General features: G+C 35.4%; 1 protein-coding gene across 1 annotated transcript; it reads left to right on the forward strand.

Moving 5' to 3' along the window:
- Nucleotides 1-1,612: 1,612 nt before the first annotated feature.
- LOC129798540 (adenylosuccinate synthetase) lies at nucleotides 1,613-21,308 on the forward strand. The gene is made up of 5 exons (XM_055841740.1): nucleotides 1,613-4,421; nucleotides 7,122-7,224; nucleotides 16,437-17,077; nucleotides 20,698-20,882; nucleotides 20,944-21,308. The coding sequence occupies exons 1-5, from the start codon at nucleotides 4,272-4,274 to the stop codon at nucleotides 21,182-21,184; spliced, it is 1,320 nt and encodes a 439-aa protein (XP_055697715.1). The 5' UTR covers nucleotides 1,613-4,271; the 3' UTR covers nucleotides 21,185-21,308.
- The last annotated feature ends 906 nt before the right edge of the window (nucleotides 21,309-22,214 follow it).

Genomic DNA, 22,214 nt, shown 5'->3' on the forward strand with positions numbered 1-22,214 from the left:
TAACAGAACGATATCTAGATATCTAGATGTTTTTTTTTTTATTTTCCCCCAACCCTTTCCAAAACCATTTTTCTTTTTGGTTTCTCTCGAAAACGGCTCCTACGATTTTTTTTTATTTTTGGATATGTTTTGGAGATGGTCCAGGTCCAGGTCAACATTTCGTTCAAACATACCTATGACCAAGGGGGTGATATTAGCTCTGAAAAATGCGACCGGTTTTAGTGTAATTTATTCCCTGTTTTCGTACACATTTCACGAGATATCTCCAAAACTACGGAGGTTGCCAATTTAGGGTTTTCGGTTGCCTTTTCGCTCTTAAATTGGCTTTTATTTTGTATTAGTATGTTTTGTTAATTCATTCTACAATGACAGAAAACAGCTAATAAACTTAAAAGTTTTTTCGGCTCGCTAGAAACATATGGGAAACATAGGAAATCATAGGCGTTTTTTTATCAATTAAAAAAAAAACTTATTTTTGGAGAGAAAGAGGACGGGTGAGGAAAATGAGGGGCATGTTAATGATACCAGGGAGCCTTAAGTGGGTCAATGTAGTGGATAGAGTAGTGGCTCTATGACTGCGAGGTCTCGGGTTCTAAGCTGAGCAGCAGCAGAAAAAGATTTCTCATGCCATATCGGCTTTGAATTCGTCCAGTGAATTAATAAATAGTAATGTCAGTGGTGCATATTGGCAAAAAAAGTGAAACGCAGCCTATGCAATACAGGCTAGTACGAAAACGAGTTTTGACATGAAAGTGGTACTTTCAGTCGATACAAATATTCACTGTCACTGAGCCCAAAACACACACCGAGAAGGGATGCTGTGATATAGTAACGGCACTGATTGCCCACAGAGCTGTGATATAGAGCGGCTACCCGTGTCGGGGGATAAGAGAATAGGAGTGGGAAAGCATAAGGGGTCCAATTGGTGGCCCTAGATGCATCGGAAATCCGAAATGGAGAACTAACCCCTGGCAAAATCTTATCTTAATGATACCAAGGTATGAATTCTGCGATCGTGAGTTTTTCACGTGAGAAATTCACGGCTCAGAGGTCACATTTAGTAAGCATTTTTTCAAGCTTTCGTAAAAACTTATGTGAATTCTTAGATGCTGCAAGTGTTTCATGCGATACTTTTTGTGAAAGCTTCACCAAACGCTTACAGGAAGCGTTCTAAAAACCGTGAAAAACGTAAAAAACGTGAGTTTATCACGTGAAAAACTCACGCATATCAGAATTCATACCCAGGATCGACTTAAGGGGAGGGGTGGTCGAAGATTCCAAGTTTTTATCTCTAACCGTTTGGCTTCTAGACGTAGTAACGGACGGACAGACGGACAAACAGCTGACATCATTTCCTGTGGTGGTCCCTGTATAGACCTCAGAACTTAAGTGAGAAAACTGAATCAGGGGTGACATGATAGTTTCTTTTCGATACTATCGACTGTCGATTCTGAGAAATTTACACGAAAGCAAGGGTGAAATGAGAGCTTTGGCTCTCGCTAGTATCGATTCGACACAATCGAATCTCTAGTATCGTTAGATCCAAATGATGAGATGAACTGAGTGTCGGCTCTTCATGCATTGTCGACTCGTTATTGTGACACTTTGGGACAGTGAAATATAACCTCACTTTCGCTTGTTTTTATTTTGAAATCGGAATTATTTCAGTGATTTGATTTTAAATTAAAATATGAACTTAGAAATATTTTTTTCATGAAAAGTGTGATATTAAGGTAACTCAACATTCATATTGCGCGAGAAGGTATAAAAATTTTGAAATCAAAACCACTCTTTGGAGCTTCCGGAAGATGTGTAAGTAATAAATTTTCACTGCTATAAAAATCTATTTAATCACACGTATCTTTTTTATTTGCTTCTGATTTTTACAAGATCATTAACCCTCGAAAATTTGCTGAACTGCTGTTACTGAAGAAATGGTTCTAAGAATCTCAAGAATGATATTTTTCTCTATTCAATCAGTGCGTGGATTATTGTTCGATTGTGGTGCTTTATAGTTGTCAAGGAAGAGAAGAAGCTTCGAAGAAAACTAACGAATCTGTGGTCATGTCCAACAACTCATGAATTCCTGCTGGACAGATTCAACTTAATTACCATACATAAGAAATTTCTCCTATAACTTCCTGGACAGCAATACCTCAAACATGCCACCGAGCATGGTAAATGTTTCCTCTGATAAACCGTCGGTGCAAGGGTAATTTTGTGATGGATTGAACATTACCAACATAATATAACTTTCCGCATTTGATTTGGCCTAGAATATTTCTAACAATTCCATACTTCATGGTGAGCCTAGAATGAATAAAATTTCACAAGAACTATTATTTACTACTAAAAAAATTTAATTAAGAGGATTTAAGGGAATAAAAAAGGTACACACAGAAACATTGAAAATTCTTAAACAGAAACACCCAGAAATTTAATTTAAAATCCCATCCAATGAATGCCTATGCCCTAATTCTAAATCCTTGATCATTTAGTTTTAGTTGCAATTTGCAAATCTGTAGACATTTTTTCATTTTCCATCTAATGCTGAACTTAAGTTCCCGATCTCTTAACTTTTAAGAGCTAGGGATTCTAGCCCATTTCTTTCGCTCAGAGCTTCTAAACTTAAACGCCTCGGGGATTCACGTCCAATTTAAGTTCCCAGGATCTTATATATTCTTAAATTTAGAGTCAAAATTTTTCTGTGTGTATTTACTTACTAAGAAAATGTAAAATTTTCACTAAATTTCACTTCAAAAGTACAAATCGACAGCTCCAGAGGTGTCGATAAATTAGTGGCGAGAATTATCGACACTAGCGACAAAAAATGCAAGTTATCATCTCAATCGCCCATAATCGACACTAGTGATGGGACAATTAGAGAGAGTTATCATGTCACCCCAGGACTTCCTGGACTTCCTGTAACTAATATAGATATTTAACAACAGTGACATTCTTTTAAGAATGCGTAAAAATTCAATATTCGGTTAACCCATTCCTTACCATGGTATTATACATCATACGGAAATTGAGAGATTTTAGATGATTTATTCCAAGGAAATTAATATTCGAATTTATGTCGGGAATGGATTTTTAATTACTTTAGTCCTTCAATTACTTGGAAAAAATAGTCCGACAGAGTTGGGAACACATGTTGTTGTTCTTTTCTTGCTTCGCGTGAAGTCATACAAAAATTTTGCTCAAAATGGCGGACGGAAAAATCGACATCCCGTCGAATTTGTTAAAATTGACCTTCATCCTCTTTCCTGATTTGAATTCTGATTACCAATTTGCTTTCTTGGATAGTTAATCTTTCTAAATCAAAAGAGTTTGTAATGAATTAATGTATAGAATTTAAATTCAGTGACCGTTAAGACGCGTATTTGAGGGCGGATCCCCGCGCCCCCATAATGGATAAAATTTTTTTCCTTTCAAAAAATTCATCTATTAATCTGTAGGAAACTAATCCCAAAATATGAACATTCTATCTCAGGTATTTCTGGTACATTGACTGAATGGGTTAATCTAACAGATATGCAAGATTTATCGATACTATCGATTCGATAGTGTCGAAAAGTTATCATTCCACCGATTACACCCCAGGTTCAGGGTTTCATCTGCAATTTGTCTCACTCACTCAGTGCAATCGATTGCAATGACACGGAACTTATCATCTCATTCATATAATAATCAGTTGGTATGTCGAGAGTAGACAAATTATACTTCAAGACTAGCTTCAAAAACTTATTCCTAAATCCTTGAAGGACTGGAACTGATTCGCTTCAATACCGCTTCCATTGTCACTTCTGTAGTCGGAGAATTTCAGCTCAAATTGACCGTTTTGTGGATGAATTTGAACAGCTATATTGCATGTGCGGATAATTGAGATAAGCCAGACGCAAAAATTGACAAGAGGCACTTGACATCACCAGAAAACCCCACTCCCTGCCTTTACCATCGGCACCACGAGGTGATTTGACAGCTGAATTTTCCGGCGGTGTGCTGTGAAAATATTATTTCACAATACACCAGTTGTTTGTCGTCAATCGCAGCAGCAGTCAGTTGTGCAAATTGTGCTAGAATTGTTATTTGTCGAGGAGTGTCTGGTGTGTACAGTATTGGGTAACTTCGGGTGCAAGAGGAGAAGATTCAAAAGGGGTAGTAGCGGTAGTAGCCAAAGAGTGTTCGGGGAGAGAAGACGCACAAATTAGAGGAAGTTTTTAACTGAAGTACGAAGGAGTAACAGAAAAAAAAGGAAACAGATAAAAATGGCCAGTGGTCAGGCGTTACTAAATGGCGAGGATAAGCATCAGAAGAAAGGAGTTACTGTCGTCCTGGGAGCTCAGTGGGGTGATGAAGGAAAGGGAAAGGTTGTCGATATGCTGGCCACGGACATGGATATTGTGTCTCGGTGTCAGGTGAGTCTTGTTTTTATTTTTTTTACCTTTGAAAATAACTCTCAATGATCTTGAAATCATGTGACTCTGTAGATTTATTCTGGCCTCAATATAGCTTTTATTCTCTGTACCAAAAACTAAGAACTAAGAACCCTATCCAGATGGTTTTTTTTTTGCAAAATATTAAAACAATTTCTCTCATTGTTGGACAATCAGACGGTTTCTGTGACTTGGGGGTGGATAGAAAAAGTAATGTCTCTTTTATGGTGATTAATTTACTGGACAAAACCAGATGCTGACTGTTAAAATGGGTGAGAAAATCGTTCCAATTTTTTAAGACAAAATCGTTCTTGAACTTTTTTTTCTGTCAAGTGATCTAACAGCAAGAAATTTTCTTTTTCAGCGAAAAAAAATACTTGCCTTGTAAAAAAGTCCCGTGACATCATTCTATGAGAACTCTGGACAGAGCATAAAAAAAGACCCATTCAATATTTTGCTTACAAAGAGAGTCTGTCCCCAAAAATGGACATTTATCTCTCCAAAGTCTGAGCAAAATATGGGGAAGTGTGCTGAGGAATTAAAGAGTCACTAAATGCGAGAACTTGAAAAATTCTCTCTTTACGTAAGCGAATTACGCTAATCGCTCTTTTTTTTGTTGCCTTCTTTTTAAAGTCCATTCATGTGATCTGCTTGCCTCTTCTTTTTTTTATTTTTTTATTTTTCCGATTTCCCGCGCTCACAATTTATGGGCTCGTCATACACGGTAAAAACTTTTGGACACTGACCAAAATATTGGAACAAGTTTTCCTTGGAACAAATTTTTTTGGAATCAATTTGTACCTAGAGAAGATATTTGTTTGTTCCAAAAAGTTTTCTTTATAGTTTTGTTATGAAATGCAGTTACAATTTTGTTAGATTTTTCGTTTTGATACAGTGGAATGTCTACAAATTTGAGTTGATTTCATTTGATACAAATTTGTTCCCGAAATTTGGAACAGAATTTTTTTGCACTCGACTGTTTTGTTCCCACCAGGGGCATGACGTTTCCTATGTTTTCCCATATGTTTTTAGCGTGCCGAAAAAACTTTGGAGTTTAATCGGTGTTTTCTATCATTGGGGAATGAATTACCAAAAAATACAAATACAAAATAAAAGCCAATTTAATATGGAATGGGCAACCGAAAACCCCAAATTGGCAACCTACGTAGTTTCGGAGATATCTCGTGAAATGTCTACGAAAACAGGGAAAAATTTACACTAAAACTGGTCGCATTTTTCAGAGCTAATGTCACCCCCCTGGTTTCCACTGTCCGGAACAAATTGGTACATATTTTTTATAACAATATTATTCCTACATCTTTAACATATTTGTTCCAAAAATTTTCCATGTCCGTGGACGAGGTAATTTTTGGAACCAAATTGTTACTCATATGGAGAATCTTTTTGTTCCCATTGTCGGGAACAAATCCGTGTAAGTGATTTTGTCTTACAGTTAAGGCATATACTTCAGTCGAGATGGATTACGGTGGCGAAAGTTCATAAGGAACATCAAAAAGAATCAACTTAAAAGTGTTTTATACAGACGCGTGCATGACGAAATCATATGCGAGTTCTGGCAGCAAGAGGGGAAGGGAATCTCGAATTAAAAAAGTGAAACCATGTAGCACGAAAATTGCCACAGATTTGGCGTCCTCTTCACTTCGGTGACGGGTGACTGAGTGTGACTAGACGAGCTATTTATTGGAACAAATTCATTACTAATATTGGGTATCTTTTTGTTCCTCCTAGAAGGTACAAATTTGTTCCAAAAATTTTTGGTGTCCGTGGACGAGCTACAATTTGGAACAAATTCGTTACTTGGGTATCTTTTTGAGTCTCATAAAATGAACAAGATTATGCCAAAAATTATGGTGTCCGTAGACGAGCTAATTTTTGGAACAAATACGTGCCGAAATTTTTTTACCGTGTAGCTATTTGCCTCCATTCTTCCTCTTCTCCCAGGTTTATTTTGTTTTATCGAGAGAGAGCTGGAACAGCTGGAATTCACACAAATATTGCAAATATTACAAAATCATTTGCAAAATTTTTACATTCCCTGTAACATTGAATTTTCCCAATGCTTTTTTTTGCATTTAATTTTATCTCTGAGCTCGTGATACTGCCTGATTTTTTTTTCGTTTTCATTGGCTTTTTTGAGAGACCTGGGAGGGCAATGGGGGAGGGAGAGTGTTGGGGAAAAAAAATCTGAGAAGCTCCCAGGCCGTGTCCCTGGCCAAATTATTAAAAAAAATTGGCAATGTGCCAAGATGTATTTGATTCTTGTTACGAAACATCCACAAACACAAACGTCTCGTTTTGCACGAATGTGTTTTTTCAGAGTAAACAAGAGACGTCGGATCTCTTTTCCACCCACGGGTTTTTTCCGAAGGATCAGAGGAAAAATCTATCCATCCTTGTTCTCCCTGAAGCTCTAGGTTTCTGAGGGCCATGGGTCGAGAAAATCATAAGATCATTTTCCTCCCTCAAACTCTTCAGAGTAATGTTCTCAAGTTCAATGTCAAGATGTTGACCGTCATTCAAGTGTGCGGCTTGAGTGACACAAGAGAAGAAAAGCTCTCAAAGTATAATAAATTGAGGCCAGAGAGATAGTAAACCACCCACAAAAGAAAAAACAATGGCCATTGATGCAAATAATTCCAATATCAATTGCCTTTCTTGCAGGGAGGCAACAATGCAGGTCACACAGTTTGTGTTAAAGATGTCGAATATGACTTCCATCTGCTTCCCAGTGGAATTATCAATGAGCATTGTATATCAGTGATTGGTGAGTATTGAAGGAATTCAATGTGTGTATTTACTTTATTTCGTGTCTGATAACATGCGAAAGAAAAATTGTCACGCTATCGATTCCAGTTTTCTTATCAAACTTACTAAAATGACTGACACTCTTGACACGCAGAGAGTGGAGATTTTCTAAGCGGAAAAAGTCTCACATTGAGAAATTAGCGATAAGTAGAGATGTGCAAACTCTCTCCTATATTTTATACGTATTACGTAAATTTTACAAACGAAGATGACTTTAAAAGAGAATTATGAGCAATTTAAGACAATTCACAGAATATTGGATGCATCTCCATGCAAATTTTGCCTCTTTATTGCGCTTGAGGTAATAATAGCAGAGGAGGAACAAAAATAAAATACGAAGATTTTTTTCTTTCCTAGATCATAGCTCGTTAAAATTTATTTGACAATGTAATGTTGAAATAATAACTGTGGACGTACAGGATGTTTCTGAAATGTGCGATAGATCGGGATTATTAAAATTCTAGAATGATTTATTTGATTTAGATGATCAAAATGATTCTTCAGGTGATAACTTATTTTCTTTCTAAATAAGAAGACCACAAACTTGTACAGTTATAGGGCATCAAACTCTTAAGAAAATAATGTATTTATGTGACTACGTCCGCCGCCGTCTCAGCGTTGGTGACCTGCCTGGAAAATTAATGGCGAAAATGCTTCTTCTGAGGCTCTATAATCTTTTGTCGTGTTAAACGATCTTTACTAGTAAGTGGTGTCCACTAGGTTATATGTATGTGATATAAACCATAATGTAAAACACACACAGCTTAGGATTTAACACCTGATGTTTCCGTAGTGAAGAAAATTAAGTAATTAAATTGAGGTACTTAAGAATTAAAACAAATGGCTAAAGCCCAAAATAGACACAGGGATCGGCTTAGGGATCAGACTGAAAAATGAGGATTGGTGTCAATACACTCACGGATTAGCTTAATTTGGAGGATCAGGCTGATCTTCTAAATTCATGAGGTCTAGTGAAATTACGGGGATTAGGCGACATCAGCGCCAGTGCTGAAAATAAAAAGCTTCACTTTGGGGGTTTTTGGGTGCTTTTCGAAATGTCAATTGGGTGAAAAACACGGAGAGTAATGGTACGCAATATCGCAAAATCTTAAAATGCATTAAGATTGGAATAAAAAGAAGATCAGAGTGTTTCTTAGGGCCTTGACAGACTTGAGGATTAGCCGAGAGGCGGCTTAGAGTAATTATATTCGAAATAAGAATTAAACCACATTTCTATCATTTTCCACTAAGCCGTTTCTCGGCTTAAGTCCTAAGTGTGTCAAGGACCTTACTGTACGAAAAATCCATTGATGTTGCACTTAAGAAGCCTTTCAGCAATTAAAGTGTGCAGATTTAATAGAAATTTACGCTGAAAACGCTAATCCTTCATCCAAAATCCTCAGTGTATGATAGTTTGGGCTGATCCTTTACCGCCAAATTTTACGAGCTGAGTATTCTCTAGGATCAGCCTATTTTCGGCATAAGTGTCCCAGGCTTTGCGAAGTGCTCGAACGCGTGACTTAGGTGCTATCCCTAAAAAAAAACTCAACTGATGATTTAAACTGATTTGTAAATCACTCGAAAAAGCATCTGGCAAGTTGACCTTTTTATATGGAGCTATTTGAAGCCAATGTCCTAAATTGATCTCGGACTCAGCTCACAGCGCTCTGAGGAAAAAATGTATTTAAACAAAAATTTTAGTATATTTATCTCTTCAGGCGGTAAGATATCTTATAATACGAAAAAACTTCTCACTTTTTAGATATTTAGCGTAACGGTCGCGAGTGCAAAAAAATCCCATATAAATTTAAGTAAGAGTATTAAAAAGTGTATTCAAATTTCAGGAAACTTGCCAGGGGCTACGCGAAAGATATAAATCCTATTAAGAGTAATTAAATTGATTTTCGGACAAAAATCAGTTCATAACCGTTTCATTACCGATTCAAAACCAATTGAAATCGGTTCAGTTTTATAGAAAATTCCAAGACCTTTCCAAGGAGCCCAAACATGACCTCATTCGCTTGATAAATGCGCTCTCTAGTGTCTTTTTAACCTTTGACCTTAAAAACCCGTTATTAGGTTAACCGATATTGGTCGAAGTCCACCTGGGTAATCTCTAAAACATATCCAAAAATGAAAAAAAAATCGCACGACGCGTTTTCGAGCAATCCCAAAAAAACATGGTTTTGCAGGAGGAGAGGGGTAAGGGAAAAATGAGGGGCACGTTAACGATCCTTGGGTCGACTTATGGAAGTTCCCCCTTAGGTCTCAAATCGCTATCTCTAACCGTTTGGCCTCTAGAGCTGACGACAGCCGCCCAGCAAAACTTCGTTCTGCAATTCCGCAATTTTTCTTCTTCTTTTTTAGCGGCCATCAATTACCAACCGCACTAGCGATCGTAACAGCGAATAACCAAAAGTTATCAATATTTGTCTCGAATAAACGAAGTCTCACATCCGTTACCAAATGGCAGCTTCAGAGACGGTTATTCATGTTAATGATGCGGAGACGGATCTCGGTCAAAATCCTGAAAGCCAAAATCTCGAATTCTTAAAAGTGTCGTAGCTACTCCCAAGATTGCACCCGCGCTTCCTGGAGTCAAAGGAAAATTTTCGGTGTTTTGGGAAAATATTCTAAACATTTTCCTCCATATAATTTCATCCCTTCCAGGATTTTGAACATTCCTTGGATTTCGGGATTTTGGCTGCCTCCGTGTAGAGACTGATTCATAGGGGGTCTCCTCAAGGCTCATGTTTCTATCTCTAACCGTTTGGTCTGTAGAATTGGTAATCCAAAACAAAAAAAATCGTAAGAGAACGAACATGGTACACAATTTGTGACCACACACGTTTGGAAGAATACGATGCTTCAAATTTTTACCACAGAGAGTACTTTTGGAAGTCTTTAAACCTCTAAATTGTTAATAGATTCCAGCAAATAATATATTTATTAAAAATACATTATTTAAAGTACTGTTTTTAAAATATTTTACTCATAGGACGTGACAAATTTATTTTCTAAGTATCATTAAATTTGTACAAAAATATATCAAGTAACTGTAGAAAACATTTAGCCCAGACATATATAATTATAGCAAAGTATTCTTTAAAGCTTTTCTTTATCAAATTTTCCCTACACGTTTCCGTAACAAAAAATATCCATTATTATCCTTTAATTTTCCGTATTTCCATAAAAAAATGTTTAAAGATAAAAGAATCGAACATGAGGGCACAAGAATTTGGTATTGATGGTTTGGGTCTCAGCTCAATACAATTTTTACCGAGCAATTTGCAACAAATGATGCATTTTTGTCTACATAGAAATTTTCTATATTTTATCTCCAGATTTTTGTGATTTATTGACAAAAATATTGCTAAAAAGATTAAAAAAGGATCATTAGTTTGGAGTGTGTCTCGGCTAAACCTGAAAAATTTAAGTTTTTCTAAACTCAATAGGTTTAGTGTTCAAATTAAGTCATTTGGCATTCTTTCTGAGACACTCTGTAAGACTTTGCTGAGCCAAATCTCTTCACGACAAATTACCAATTACGATATTTTGAATAATATACATTTTTTCTGCAAGTGCTTTTGGCACAATATTTCAAAATATTCTCTCACACTCGTCAGTTATTACCAAGTTGTGTAAAAAAAAAGTTCTTTTTATTGCTGATAAAACACGTAAGTTAATAAACAAAGACGCAATGAGAGGCAAGTTAGTGAGTGACAAGGAACAGCAATAAAAAAGCTGCAGTGTTAGCACATTTTCAATTTTCTGTGTCGCGCTATTGCTGTCTTTTAAGAGTTATCAGGCCGGATCCTCAAGATAATAACAAAAAGATTATCGCTAGAGAGTGAAATTTTGTCTCAGGAAAAATGATGTGAGGAAAAAGGGGAAAGGAGAAATAGAATGAGCTTTACGATTGTATCAGAGATTAAAACTTCGTGTGATATAATTCTTTGATGATTCGGCTGTTTTGCACATAAAGTCTCGAGTGGAGATGATAATGTGTAAATAGAACCTAATTAACACAGAGATTTTATTGCTCACCATTCAAAATCCACGATGGCTCGGTTTATTTCTCGAATTATTACCAAACATGGTCAGCTAGTCTCCTAAGAATTTTCTCAGTTTGGCTATCTACAATTTATTTATTTGTTTGTTTTATAATAAATTAGAATTTGTTGGTGTAAGATAAAAAAGAAAACATTAAAGAGATTAGGAAAAATCCCCTTGAAAAGTGTTTTTGTTCAAGCAACAGTTTATTTGTAATTGATTTTAATTAGTTTTATGCGGTTCTTCTCTCCATTCTTTCAATCTCATTTGAATTTTTGCCACTGTCGGCGTTTTTCTGGGTCATGGTTCCTAGAATTCAGCGTTAAAATTGTTAATTAATCTGTGAAATTATTCAATTGGTTCTTCTAATTGTGGTGCTACTGTATATATATACAAGAAAAAAGCAACTAAAAATATATTCAAAGCTGTAGGAGTTTCCTTTTCACTGAAAAAAAGTTTTTATTTTTTTGTCAGTTGCATAAAACATGAAAAATGTCATTTTCATTACTCTTATCCTCGGTGTTTATTATCAACAGATTTTGGTTATCTTTTTTTCTGACTTTATACATGAATAACTTTTATTTTATCATAATTACTGCTTTCACTTTTTATGAAGATCATCTGCAAATTTATTTACTTGGCTGGAAAAATATCCGTGTCACAAATTTAAGGACTACCTAGGGTACAATGGGGTAGTTAGGAATCTGACCCTATCGGAATTTTGAAAATTCTTACTGTTTCAGATGGGTAAATGGATAAAGACCACGAAGACGTTCATGCCCTAAACGGGCTTTAGATTCAGACCTAAGGCTTAACCATATGGCTTAACTTCTCTAATTTTTTATCAATTAAGATTTTTTGGAAAATTATCACTTAAGATGGCACAACATTGGAAAGTGATACATTTAAGATTAAATTTTGAAAAACTAATAAAATTGGTTGCTATTTTGAATTTCGAGACCGAGACCATCGGGAACTGGATTAAACCTTAGGTCTGCAGCTGGTTCTACACTCAATAGCAAATCAATAAGTCTCTGTAAGTTTTGTCTCGGAAAGTCATTATATGTTAAGGGAGGAGCCCGATTTCAAGGCCAAAAAAACGATTTTTTGTTTGCTTAAATCGATAGATAAACTAAGAATGTACCATAAACATTTCAGAAGCCAATTCGTAGTATTTTCCAAGATACAGAAACGAAAGCAAAGGAGTAGTCGTCCGTGGTCATATACTCTAATAGCTAGTTCAACATCTCACATTTCCTGATAAACTTGGAAGCCTAGGTTTTTTTCTTAGGTACAAAAGGTAAAAATAAAAAAAATGTGCCTAAAACCGTCATTCTGATGTGGAATATTTTATGCATTTTTTCAGACTTCAAGTGTCTTTTCGAAAAAAAAACAACATTGCAAGTTACAGAGGGTTTATCAGGGTTAATATTTACCGTGAAAATCTTTTGCTCGAAGGGGGTAGTTTTTGTTAATGGAGGAAAATTCACAAAATGACCACCTTTGCAGCTCAGGAAAATGGAATTTTGCAGCTTCGTAAAAACATCAGTCAAAATTACAGTAGACTCTCACTCAATCGGCTCTTTTTCAATCGGGCGACAAATTTTGTCGACAATTTTCACGTTTAATTATGAAGCTAATTCGCTCAAATTCGCTATAGATCTTCCTATTTTATAGTGATTCTTTATAATTGAGCGCTTTTTGTGGAATTTACAAAGGCTTTGACGCTTAATTCTATCGCTAAACCAGATAACATTTTGCCCCATATTCCCGATTGAGAGAGAGTCCACTGTATTGACAAATCTCGGAGGAAAACATACACTTCCCCATTAAAATGAAACTTCATGAGGTTTTTGTTTTACTTCTGTCAAATCAAACATTAAGCCTAAATCTGCTTATATTAGGTGTGATTCTTTCGTTGCCCATGCGGTGCGTTTTCAGCATTTTTCATCCAATTTGCTTTGTTTTCAAACGGAATTTTCCACATTTTACTTTAAATTGGTCACTGGTCATTTTCAGAATGAGTGATGTTTAAAATACGACATATTGGAGTTGTTAGAGAACATCTGAAGATTACAATAGGTGTGATTACGAGGGAATCATACCTAACCATGCACTTAATTGACTGTCAGAATGCAGTGCAAAAGTGGTTTTCCGAGTGTCACTTAAACATGTCTTAGAAAAAAAGCATAAATTTGTTTTTTTAATGCGTCGTATCTCCTTTAAACGGTGAAAAGATGATGATCTAGACAGTGAAGTGCGAATTTTTGTGTCCGGTGTAATGTTTTCGGGGAAAATGAGGCCTATATAGGTGGGCAAAATGTTGTACAAAGCTGAGCAATTCAGGGCACCTTCGTAAAAATATTGGATGCATCTCCATGCTAATTTTGCCTCTTTATTGCGCTTGAGGTAATAATAGCAGAGGAGGAACAAAAATAAAATACGTAGATTTTTTTCTTTCCTAGATCATAGCTCGTTAAAATTTATTTGACAATGTAATGTTGAAATAATAACTGTGGACGTACAGGATGTTTCTGAAATGTGCGATAGATCGGGATTATTAAAATTCTAGAATGATTTATTTGATTTATATGATCAAAATGATTCTTCAGGTGATAACTTATTTTCTTACTAAATTTTCATTTTCCTGTAGAGGAAAATCCAAGGATAAATAAGAGATTTTTTTTGACATAGTGGTATAATTGATGTGGTTTATGTGACAATCAGTACAAAATCTTAAATCTTGGATATCATATTCCGTACGAAGCTGCACAACCTCCCCCTATCGAACAGATTAACGAGCGCTCGGGCGGACATCTAAAACTTTGAAGCTCGTGTCACTTCCCATTTTTACGATTTTGTCGAATTTTCGAGAAAGATAATTAAAAAAATTATTGACGGAATGAAATAAGTAGAAGCTTATTCTCTTAAGGGGACGTGATTTACAAAGTCAAAAGATTCGACTTTTTAATACTGCTAAAATCGACAGATAAACTATTTAGGAATAATAACATAAGAATTTTAGGACCCAAATTCAAGTATTTCCGAAGATACTTGGATGAAAACAAAGCAATGTTGTGCAGATTTGCAAGATTTGATTAAAAAAAAATTCACGGACCGATTGAAATGAATAAAAGCTTGTTCTCTTCAGAAATGAATTCTTTTCTTGTTTAATCTAAATAGTTTTTTTTTAAGTAATCTTTTGTGTGTTTTACAACACGTTAAAGACAATTTTTCATATCAAAATTTGCTCTGGTGTAATGGTTTTTTTTAGTTTAGCTATGAAATACACTTATTAAAAATGAAAAAAATTGGCTTTATAATTCAGGCTCCCCCCTTAATAATTAAATTCCCTTCTATTTCGCCTGAAATAACCGTTGAAACCCTCTTTTTTTATTTTACAGCACGTTTAAATCAGAATTTTGTTCCAAAAATGCATTATATTATTTCTTAATTTTAATTTTTAATTATTTTTTTTTGCGGTTATCTTGGTTTAACTATAAAATATACATAATACAAATAAAAATTGATTTTTTATTTTCTATTTCGCCTGAAATAACCGTTGAAACCCTCTTTTTTTATTTTACAGCACGTTTAAATCAGAATTTTGTTCCAAAAATGCATTATATTATTTCTTAATTTTAATTTTTAATTATTTTTTTTTGCGGTTATCTTGGTTTAACTATAAAATATACATAATACAAATAAAAATTGATTTTTTATTGTTTTAATGTGTAATGTACGTTTCTGGCCAATGTATGACGGCTAAAAATTTTATAAAATGAAAGTTTCATCATACTTGGTCATTTCCTTCTTCTCAAAAACAAAAAAAAAAACCGCGAAAAATAGCTATATTTGGCCTCCAAATTCAGGCCTCCCCTCTTGTAATACACCTTGTTCCGAATTGCAAACTTCTTTTCCCCATTTGACCCAATACGTTCCGAATAGCAGCGTTCTGGACTCACATACTTTCCTTGTATTAAGAAATTGTACAAAACACCATATTTAAATATTTTCATTAAACAATAAAATTCAAGAAGAGCCAACTAGAAAATCTATGTAAGGGAAGAGCACCAGCGATCGGCAGTGTTCCTCGGATCGACAGGTTATTACCATATTGTTGGCACCAATTCAAATAATTTTTTTTAAAAATTATTACTTTTTTAACATTTAACTCTCACAAGAATAAAGTGCATTTAGTTCAGTTTTAATTTATAAAACCAATTTTCCGTGTGGCACCTGAGTAAATTCTTAACGATCCGAGGTACTGAGTACACAGTTGCAATTCCATCTACTTTTTTTTATTAATTTATTGTAAAAACTTAATATTCAAATGCACAGATATAGTTAAATGGATTACTAATATACCGATTAGTATACACAAAAATACCAAGACAAATAGTATTTTGACGCATTATCGAGCATGTCTCTTAACATTTCGATCCGGGGTGTTCTTCTCTTAAATTCTCTCAAAAAAAAAAAATTAAATATGTTGATGCTGACTGTTGTGTTCCAAGTTTATGCCTCTAGAAATGATCCCAAATTACTCCAATATACCCTATATTTATCTATTTGAAGAAATGCCAAGAATATTATTTTAGAATTTAAAATTTTCTCTCAGTGTAAATTTCTGTAATGGAAAAAAAACAGAAACATCACTAACAAATAGGAAACAATATCGATGAAACAACAGTAGAAATTTTCTGTGACATTTTTTATGTGACTTAAATAATTCAATGAGGAAAATAACGATAATGTAAAGGCATAAAGAAAATTCATAAGATGCGATATTTCCGTCTCTGCTAAATAATGTAAAGAAAAAACCTTCAAAGTTTATTAATTTTTCCAAGGTCACTTTAGTTATTTACCTGGTGTAATTTAGTAAAAGAGAGATTTCAAGTAAAAGGATTGTTGCAATTTTAATAGAAAATGGTAAAAGTTTAATAGACATAATATTTTTTTTTGCTATTTTTGGATCAGTTCGTGACACAATGTTTTCAAACTCAAATCGCATGTTATCATAAATTTGTCCCTGAGAAATTATTATTAACGCATTCATAGGCAAACAATCGACAATTAAGTTGTCTCTTGACAAATTGTATATGTGCATTTTGTTAGGGAATGGTGTTGTTATTCATTTGCCGGGACTGTTTGATGAGCTGAAGAAAAATGAGGCAAAAGGACTCAGTGGTTGGGAGAAGCGTCTGATGGTGTCAGATCGAGCACATTTGGTCTTTGATTTCCATCAGCAAGTTGATGGTCTGCAGGAAGCTGAAAAGGGGGGAAAATCTCTGGGAACGACGAAGAAGGGTATTGGACCTACGTACTCCAGCAAAGCCACAAGGAATGGCATCAGGGTGGGTGATCTTCTTGGGGACTTTGAACAGTTCAGCGAGAAGTTCCAGTCTTGCATCTCACTCTACCAGCGAACGTTCCCGGAAATCAATGTTGATGTTGAAGCTGAGCTGAAACGCTACCGGGAATTTGCTGAAAGACTCCGTCCGCTCGTTGGAGACACAGTTTTCTTTATGCACAAAGCCATCAAGGATGGCAAGAAGGTGCTCGTGGAGGGTGCCAATGCAGCAATGTTGGACATTGATTTTGGCACTTATCCTTATGTTACTAGCAGCAATTGCAGCATCGGTGGAGTCCTCACTGGACTCGGCCTTCCACCTCAGGTTATTGGTGATGTTGTGGGTGTTGTCAAGGCCTACACAACTCGCGTGGGAGATGGACCATTTCCCACAGAGCAGCGCAATGTAAGTTTGCTTTTGTCGATTCGTTTTATTTAATTAGTTTCTTTCCTTTTAGGTCTCTTCTTTTTTTTCCTTTTTTTACCTTTTTCTTTTTGTTACTCAGTTTATGACTCGTATTCATATCTCCTATTCATTTATAATGTTCTATAATGAACTTTGAAATCAGAAAAATATCTCGCCCGAAGTATAAGCTTAACTTTTACAGAATTTCCCCTGAACTCGCCACGGAATTTTCACGTATCTCCGGAAAGAATTTTTCTCTTCCGGGGAGGATTTTCCCCTCGATTTCTCTGGAAAATCTTCGAGAATGCTCTGGAAAATTCGAGGACTTTTCCTCGGAAAATTTGGGCGAATCCTCTAGAAATGGCCAGGGAATTTTCCCAATCTCTAAGAGGAAATTTCTCCTTTAAATTCTCAAGATTGCCGGTAGAAGCTTCCCCAATAAAATTCCCCTTGAATTCATCGGGAATACATTGGGAGCTAGTCAAATTCTCCGAGGGAATGTTTAAGGAAAATTTTCCAAGGGAATTTGAAGGGATCTCTTTGGAAAATGTCGACACATTAGTGGGGAAATTTTTCCAGGGATTCCACCCTAATCGTCGGAGATTATGGGTAGGAAAACCCTGTCGAAAATATCGAAATTTCGGTGAAAAACCCCTGAGAACGATAATGGAAATTGCACATAGAAATTTCTTGAAATTTATTGAAATTCCCTAGGAGGTTCCAATGGAAACCCCTATGATCTACTTGGGAAATTTCCACTCTTTAGTGAGTAATTTTTCGAGCAATGCCACTCAAAGTCCTGTGATGGGCAATCTTGGAAACTTGAGGAGGAAAATTCCTTTGGTGTACCTGGTGAAATTTCTACAGGGAATCTCCTGAAAAAAAAATTCTTCGGGAGGATTTTTTATAGGGATCCATTAACGCAACTTGATCGCGCAAAAAACTTTGACACTTTTAGATCACGAATTTATGCGCTAATACCTTTGGCATACCTTTTAGATCAGGACAATTTCATAAAGTCAAAATTCACACCCTTTTCTTTTTTAAAAGTTTCGCATTATGTCTATCTTACTTTTTCACACTCTTCTTTTTTTGAACGTCCACTAAAGTAAATTTATTTGAGTCCAATTTCGAGACCGAAAGAGTGCAAATCTTTTGAGGAAGAAAAGGACGCGAATTTTGTTTTCATGAAATTATACCAATCAAATTGGTGTGCCGGAGGCATAAAAATCGATTTTTCATGTGCAGCCATCCCGTCTGTCGTATAAGCACTTCTGGAGAAAGAACAAAGAGATATATCGATAAGCGGTTTTCGGGAAAGGTTAAATGTCTGGTTAGAAGTAGGTGTTGTCAGATCTAACCACCCCCACCCCTCCCCATTCACCATTTTTTAACACCACCAAATTTTATTTTCTCAATAATTCAGCCCCTATGATATGGATCGATCGCAAATTTTAGTATGTTATAGATGGGCCAAAGACCGTTCCATAACCAAAAAAACTTAAGTCCTCCCAAGCCTCTTGGCCCGATTTTTATCAGATCAAAAATTAAATTTTCAAATGGTCATTTTTTAATTGTCAGAATTTGAAAAAAAATGTGTTTTCTGGAGTTCTCGTGAAATACTATACAAATCTTTTAATAACCCAATTTTATTTGAATTAATCGAAGGTCCGATTAATCGAAATATCAATTTTTGGATAATTTTCCTATAAATATTAGTATGTTGTAGCTGAGGTTAAGACCTTTCCAACGTTGGGTCGCACTCCTCCATCAATATTCTCTGACAAGAGCTATAATTGAAATAGTGTTGACCGGACCATATTTTCGGTGTTTATGAGGTGATTTCGATAAAAGTTTAGCATTATTTCTGCATAATGGAAAAATCAATTTTTGAAAATTCAATGTCAAATATTTCGAAAACTAGACCATAATTTTTCTTTACATTTTAGTATGTTGTAGCTGTAACTGAGATCGAGATTTTTTCTAATAATGGTTTTCCCATGCGTCTCTACTCCAACCCATTGTTATAGGGGAAACTGGGGCACCACCAAACACGGGGTACCACCAAACACTAATTTTTATTTCTAAACTACTAGGACTATCACGACCATTCCTTCAGTATACAAGCATCCCTATAGTGCCTATAAATTCCTATCGGTCTTATCCTCTGATATCCAATATCCGATTAAAAAATCGCAGTGTTTAGTGGTACCCCGTGTTTGGTGGTGCCCCAGTTTCCCCTACCTATTCCTTGCTTTATTTTAGGATTTCAATGAATTTGAGAGAAATTTACTAGAAATCGCTAAAGTGCAACTGATATCCTAAGCTAAACAGAGTTGTTTCGGCTCCAAACAGCTGAAAAGCCGAAGCTAGAGGAAGAGAATAATCCGAATCTCGTCATATTATTCCCTTGCTCTGGTGAGAACTTCCTGGGAGATTCTTCCACTATTTGAACTGACTCTCAGCTGTTTTCACGGCCTCTAGTAACGGCTCTTTCGAGCCACCGGGCTTAAGGCAGTAATGCCCCCTTGTGTAGGCTACCCCCGGGGGTGCCTCGAGAGAGTTTAACCAAGGTTAGAAATAAATTTCCAACCTTGCAGTCCGGCAAATGAATGCCTCTAGGGAAAATTCCTCCAGAAATATTCTCAAATCCTGCCTTAGGTCTTAAGGCTTCTTGAAGAGAAGCCGCTGTTTCCTGGCAGTAGGGAGCCAATTGGCCACTGGTAATCCTTAGGCAATAGGATGCCGCTGGTCTTTGGGCCAAAAGGGAGATGCGATTTCTCTGGAACAAGCACTCTCGTGCTGCTAGAAGTGAAACTCAGGAATCTCTATTGCAATCTGATTTATTTAACAAAAATTAACCCTATTTATACAAAATCGTTTTTGCCCCACTTAATTACTAAGGTGAACTTCGTGAACCCATAATGCGTCATTGCAAAATTGCACATTCTTTATTTTGCTGACGAAAAAATGCTGATCAAGAAGTGAATGAACGTTTGTCATTAGCACTAAGCATAATGACCTACTTTTAATAAGAATTTGACAATTTTCAATCTCTAATATCATAGAAACTACTTGTTAGAATGGTAGCAAATTGATATGAAATAGAGTTAAGGATATAGAAAATAGGATGGTAAAAGTTTAGGATTGTTTAGCATCCTAGTTTCTTCAATATTTGCCTTTAAAGTGAGGCTTGTTTTGTATACTTCGTGAAGTGACTCGATTTAACCAAAACTAAAATCCGTATATTAGTTAAACTATTCGTCTCTAATTGAAATGACAGGACATTCCTAGTAGTAAAAGTATCTAAAAATAGTGTAATAGTCCTTAAATCCTTTAAGGATAAGTCATTGACTTAAAAAGTAGGGGTAACGAAAACCCTTGTAAAGTCTTGGTGAAGCCAAAACTTTCCAACTTTTGTGTTGAATAATTCGTATCCTTTTTAGGATGTAAGGACTTATGATGAATATCCTGGCGATTTAACTATTCAAAAGTAGTTCGATATGAATTAAAACCCATTAATATCCCTCAAAGATTAAAAAATCCTTATTTGAAAATTATTTGTATGAACGTGCATGTTCATCTTGAACAAAAGTCTTTATGATTGCTTTTGTCTGCAGGAAATTGGTGACACTCTGCAGGCGCGTGGTTTTGAAATTGGCGTCACGACTAAGAGGAAAAGACGCTGCGGATGGTTGGATTTGGTTCTCCTGCGCTACACCTCCATTGTCAATGGGTACACGCATTTGTGCCTAACAAAACTCGACATCCTGGATACATTTAAGGAAATCAAAGTCGGCATTGGGTAAGGATGAAAACTTAAAAAAATAATAGGGCAGAAATTTAATTTTCAATTTGAATTTCAGTTACAAATTGAATGGAAAGCGCATTGAGAACTTCCCAGGATCCGTTACAGATCTCGCTAATGTCGAGGTGGAATATGCCACACTTCCAGGATGGGAGACTTGCACTGAGAATGTGAGGGAGTTCAGTCAGCTGCCGAAGAACGCTCAGGATTACGTGCGATTTATTGAGAATGATCTCAAAGTTCCGGTGAAGTGGGTTGGAGTGGGAAAAGGACGAGAGTCCATTATAAATGTTTATTAAAAGTAGACTATATTGTGGGGGGAGGAAGGAAGCACCAAATATAAGCAAAAGACACCGTCGACAATACACCCCTAAAAAAAATAGAAAAATAATGAAGAATAAAAAAAAGAAGCGAAAAAATCAATTGACAAAATTTGCTTGAAAGCCGAGCTGAAGAAAATTTTTAGTGGATTTTCGCGCGAATGTAAGAAAACATTTTATTTCTCTTTTTGATTTTTACTTTGCTAGCGCTGCAACGCAAACATTTTTAAATAATCATGTTTTATATTCACGATTGAGAAAAAAATGAAATTACTCTTTATGAAAATGTTATTGTACAAAAAAAAAATGTCTCCATTTCAGCGCTCACAAAATTTTTGCTGCAAATTTGAATGTTGAATAAAAGGCGCTAAATACCATTGTTGCAATGCAATTTTACTTAATTACAATTTTGAGCATTGTGAAATGGTATTTGAATTTTTCTTTTAATTTAAAGGAAAATATTTAATTATGTATAAAATATACTGATAAAAAATTATACAAGGATGTTTTATGAATATTTCCCATCTTTATCAAAAAATTAAGTAATCCAATTTTAGGTTACATTTTCTTTTCTGAACGTTTCAGGTTAAGCTTCGAAATATTCTGGCAAATGCAGTTAAATAAGGATTTTTGGCTACAATATTGGATACTCGATTGCACAGGTATGTCGAATCGTGTTGTTGAATTAAAAAAAAGCAATTTTCATTTTAAAATTTAATTTGCGAAGTGTTTGAACTCATGACTTAGATGCTATAACTCAAAAGTACAAGGAAAAAATCTTTATTCAGAGTGTAAAAAAATCTTCCGTTCCCAGTTGTGTGCATAAATGATTCAGTGCGTGTCATATTTTCATGTTTTTTCGGTTAAATTTTTTGTTTTAACCCATTCCTTACTATGGTATTATACATCATACGCAAATTGAGTGATTTTAGATGATTTATTTCTGGGCAATTTTTTATCCGAATTGCTGTCGGGAATGGATTTTTAGTCACTTTAGTACTTCAATTAC

The sequence above is a fragment of the Phlebotomus papatasi genome, chromosome 1, assembly GCF_024763615.1.
Source record: "Phlebotomus papatasi isolate M1 chromosome 1, Ppap_2.1, whole genome shotgun sequence".
NCBI classification, from domain to species: domain Eukaryota; kingdom Metazoa; phylum Arthropoda; class Insecta; order Diptera; family Psychodidae; genus Phlebotomus; species Phlebotomus papatasi.

Bases quoted from the DNA above. Each gene is read 5' to 3' on its own strand.
- LOC129798540 (XM_055841740.1), top strand. From the start codon at position 4,272: ATGGCCAGTGGTCAGGCGTTACTAAATGGCGAGGATAAGCATCAGAAG. The intron at 17,078-20,697 runs GTAAGTTTGCTT...TTTTGTCTGCAG, and splicing joins TTCCCACAGAGCAGCGCAAT to GAAATTGGTGACACTCTGCA. The intron at 20,883-20,943 runs GTAAGGATGAAA...TTTGAATTTCAG, and splicing joins GAAATCAAAGTCGGCATTGG to TTACAAATTGAATGGAAAGC.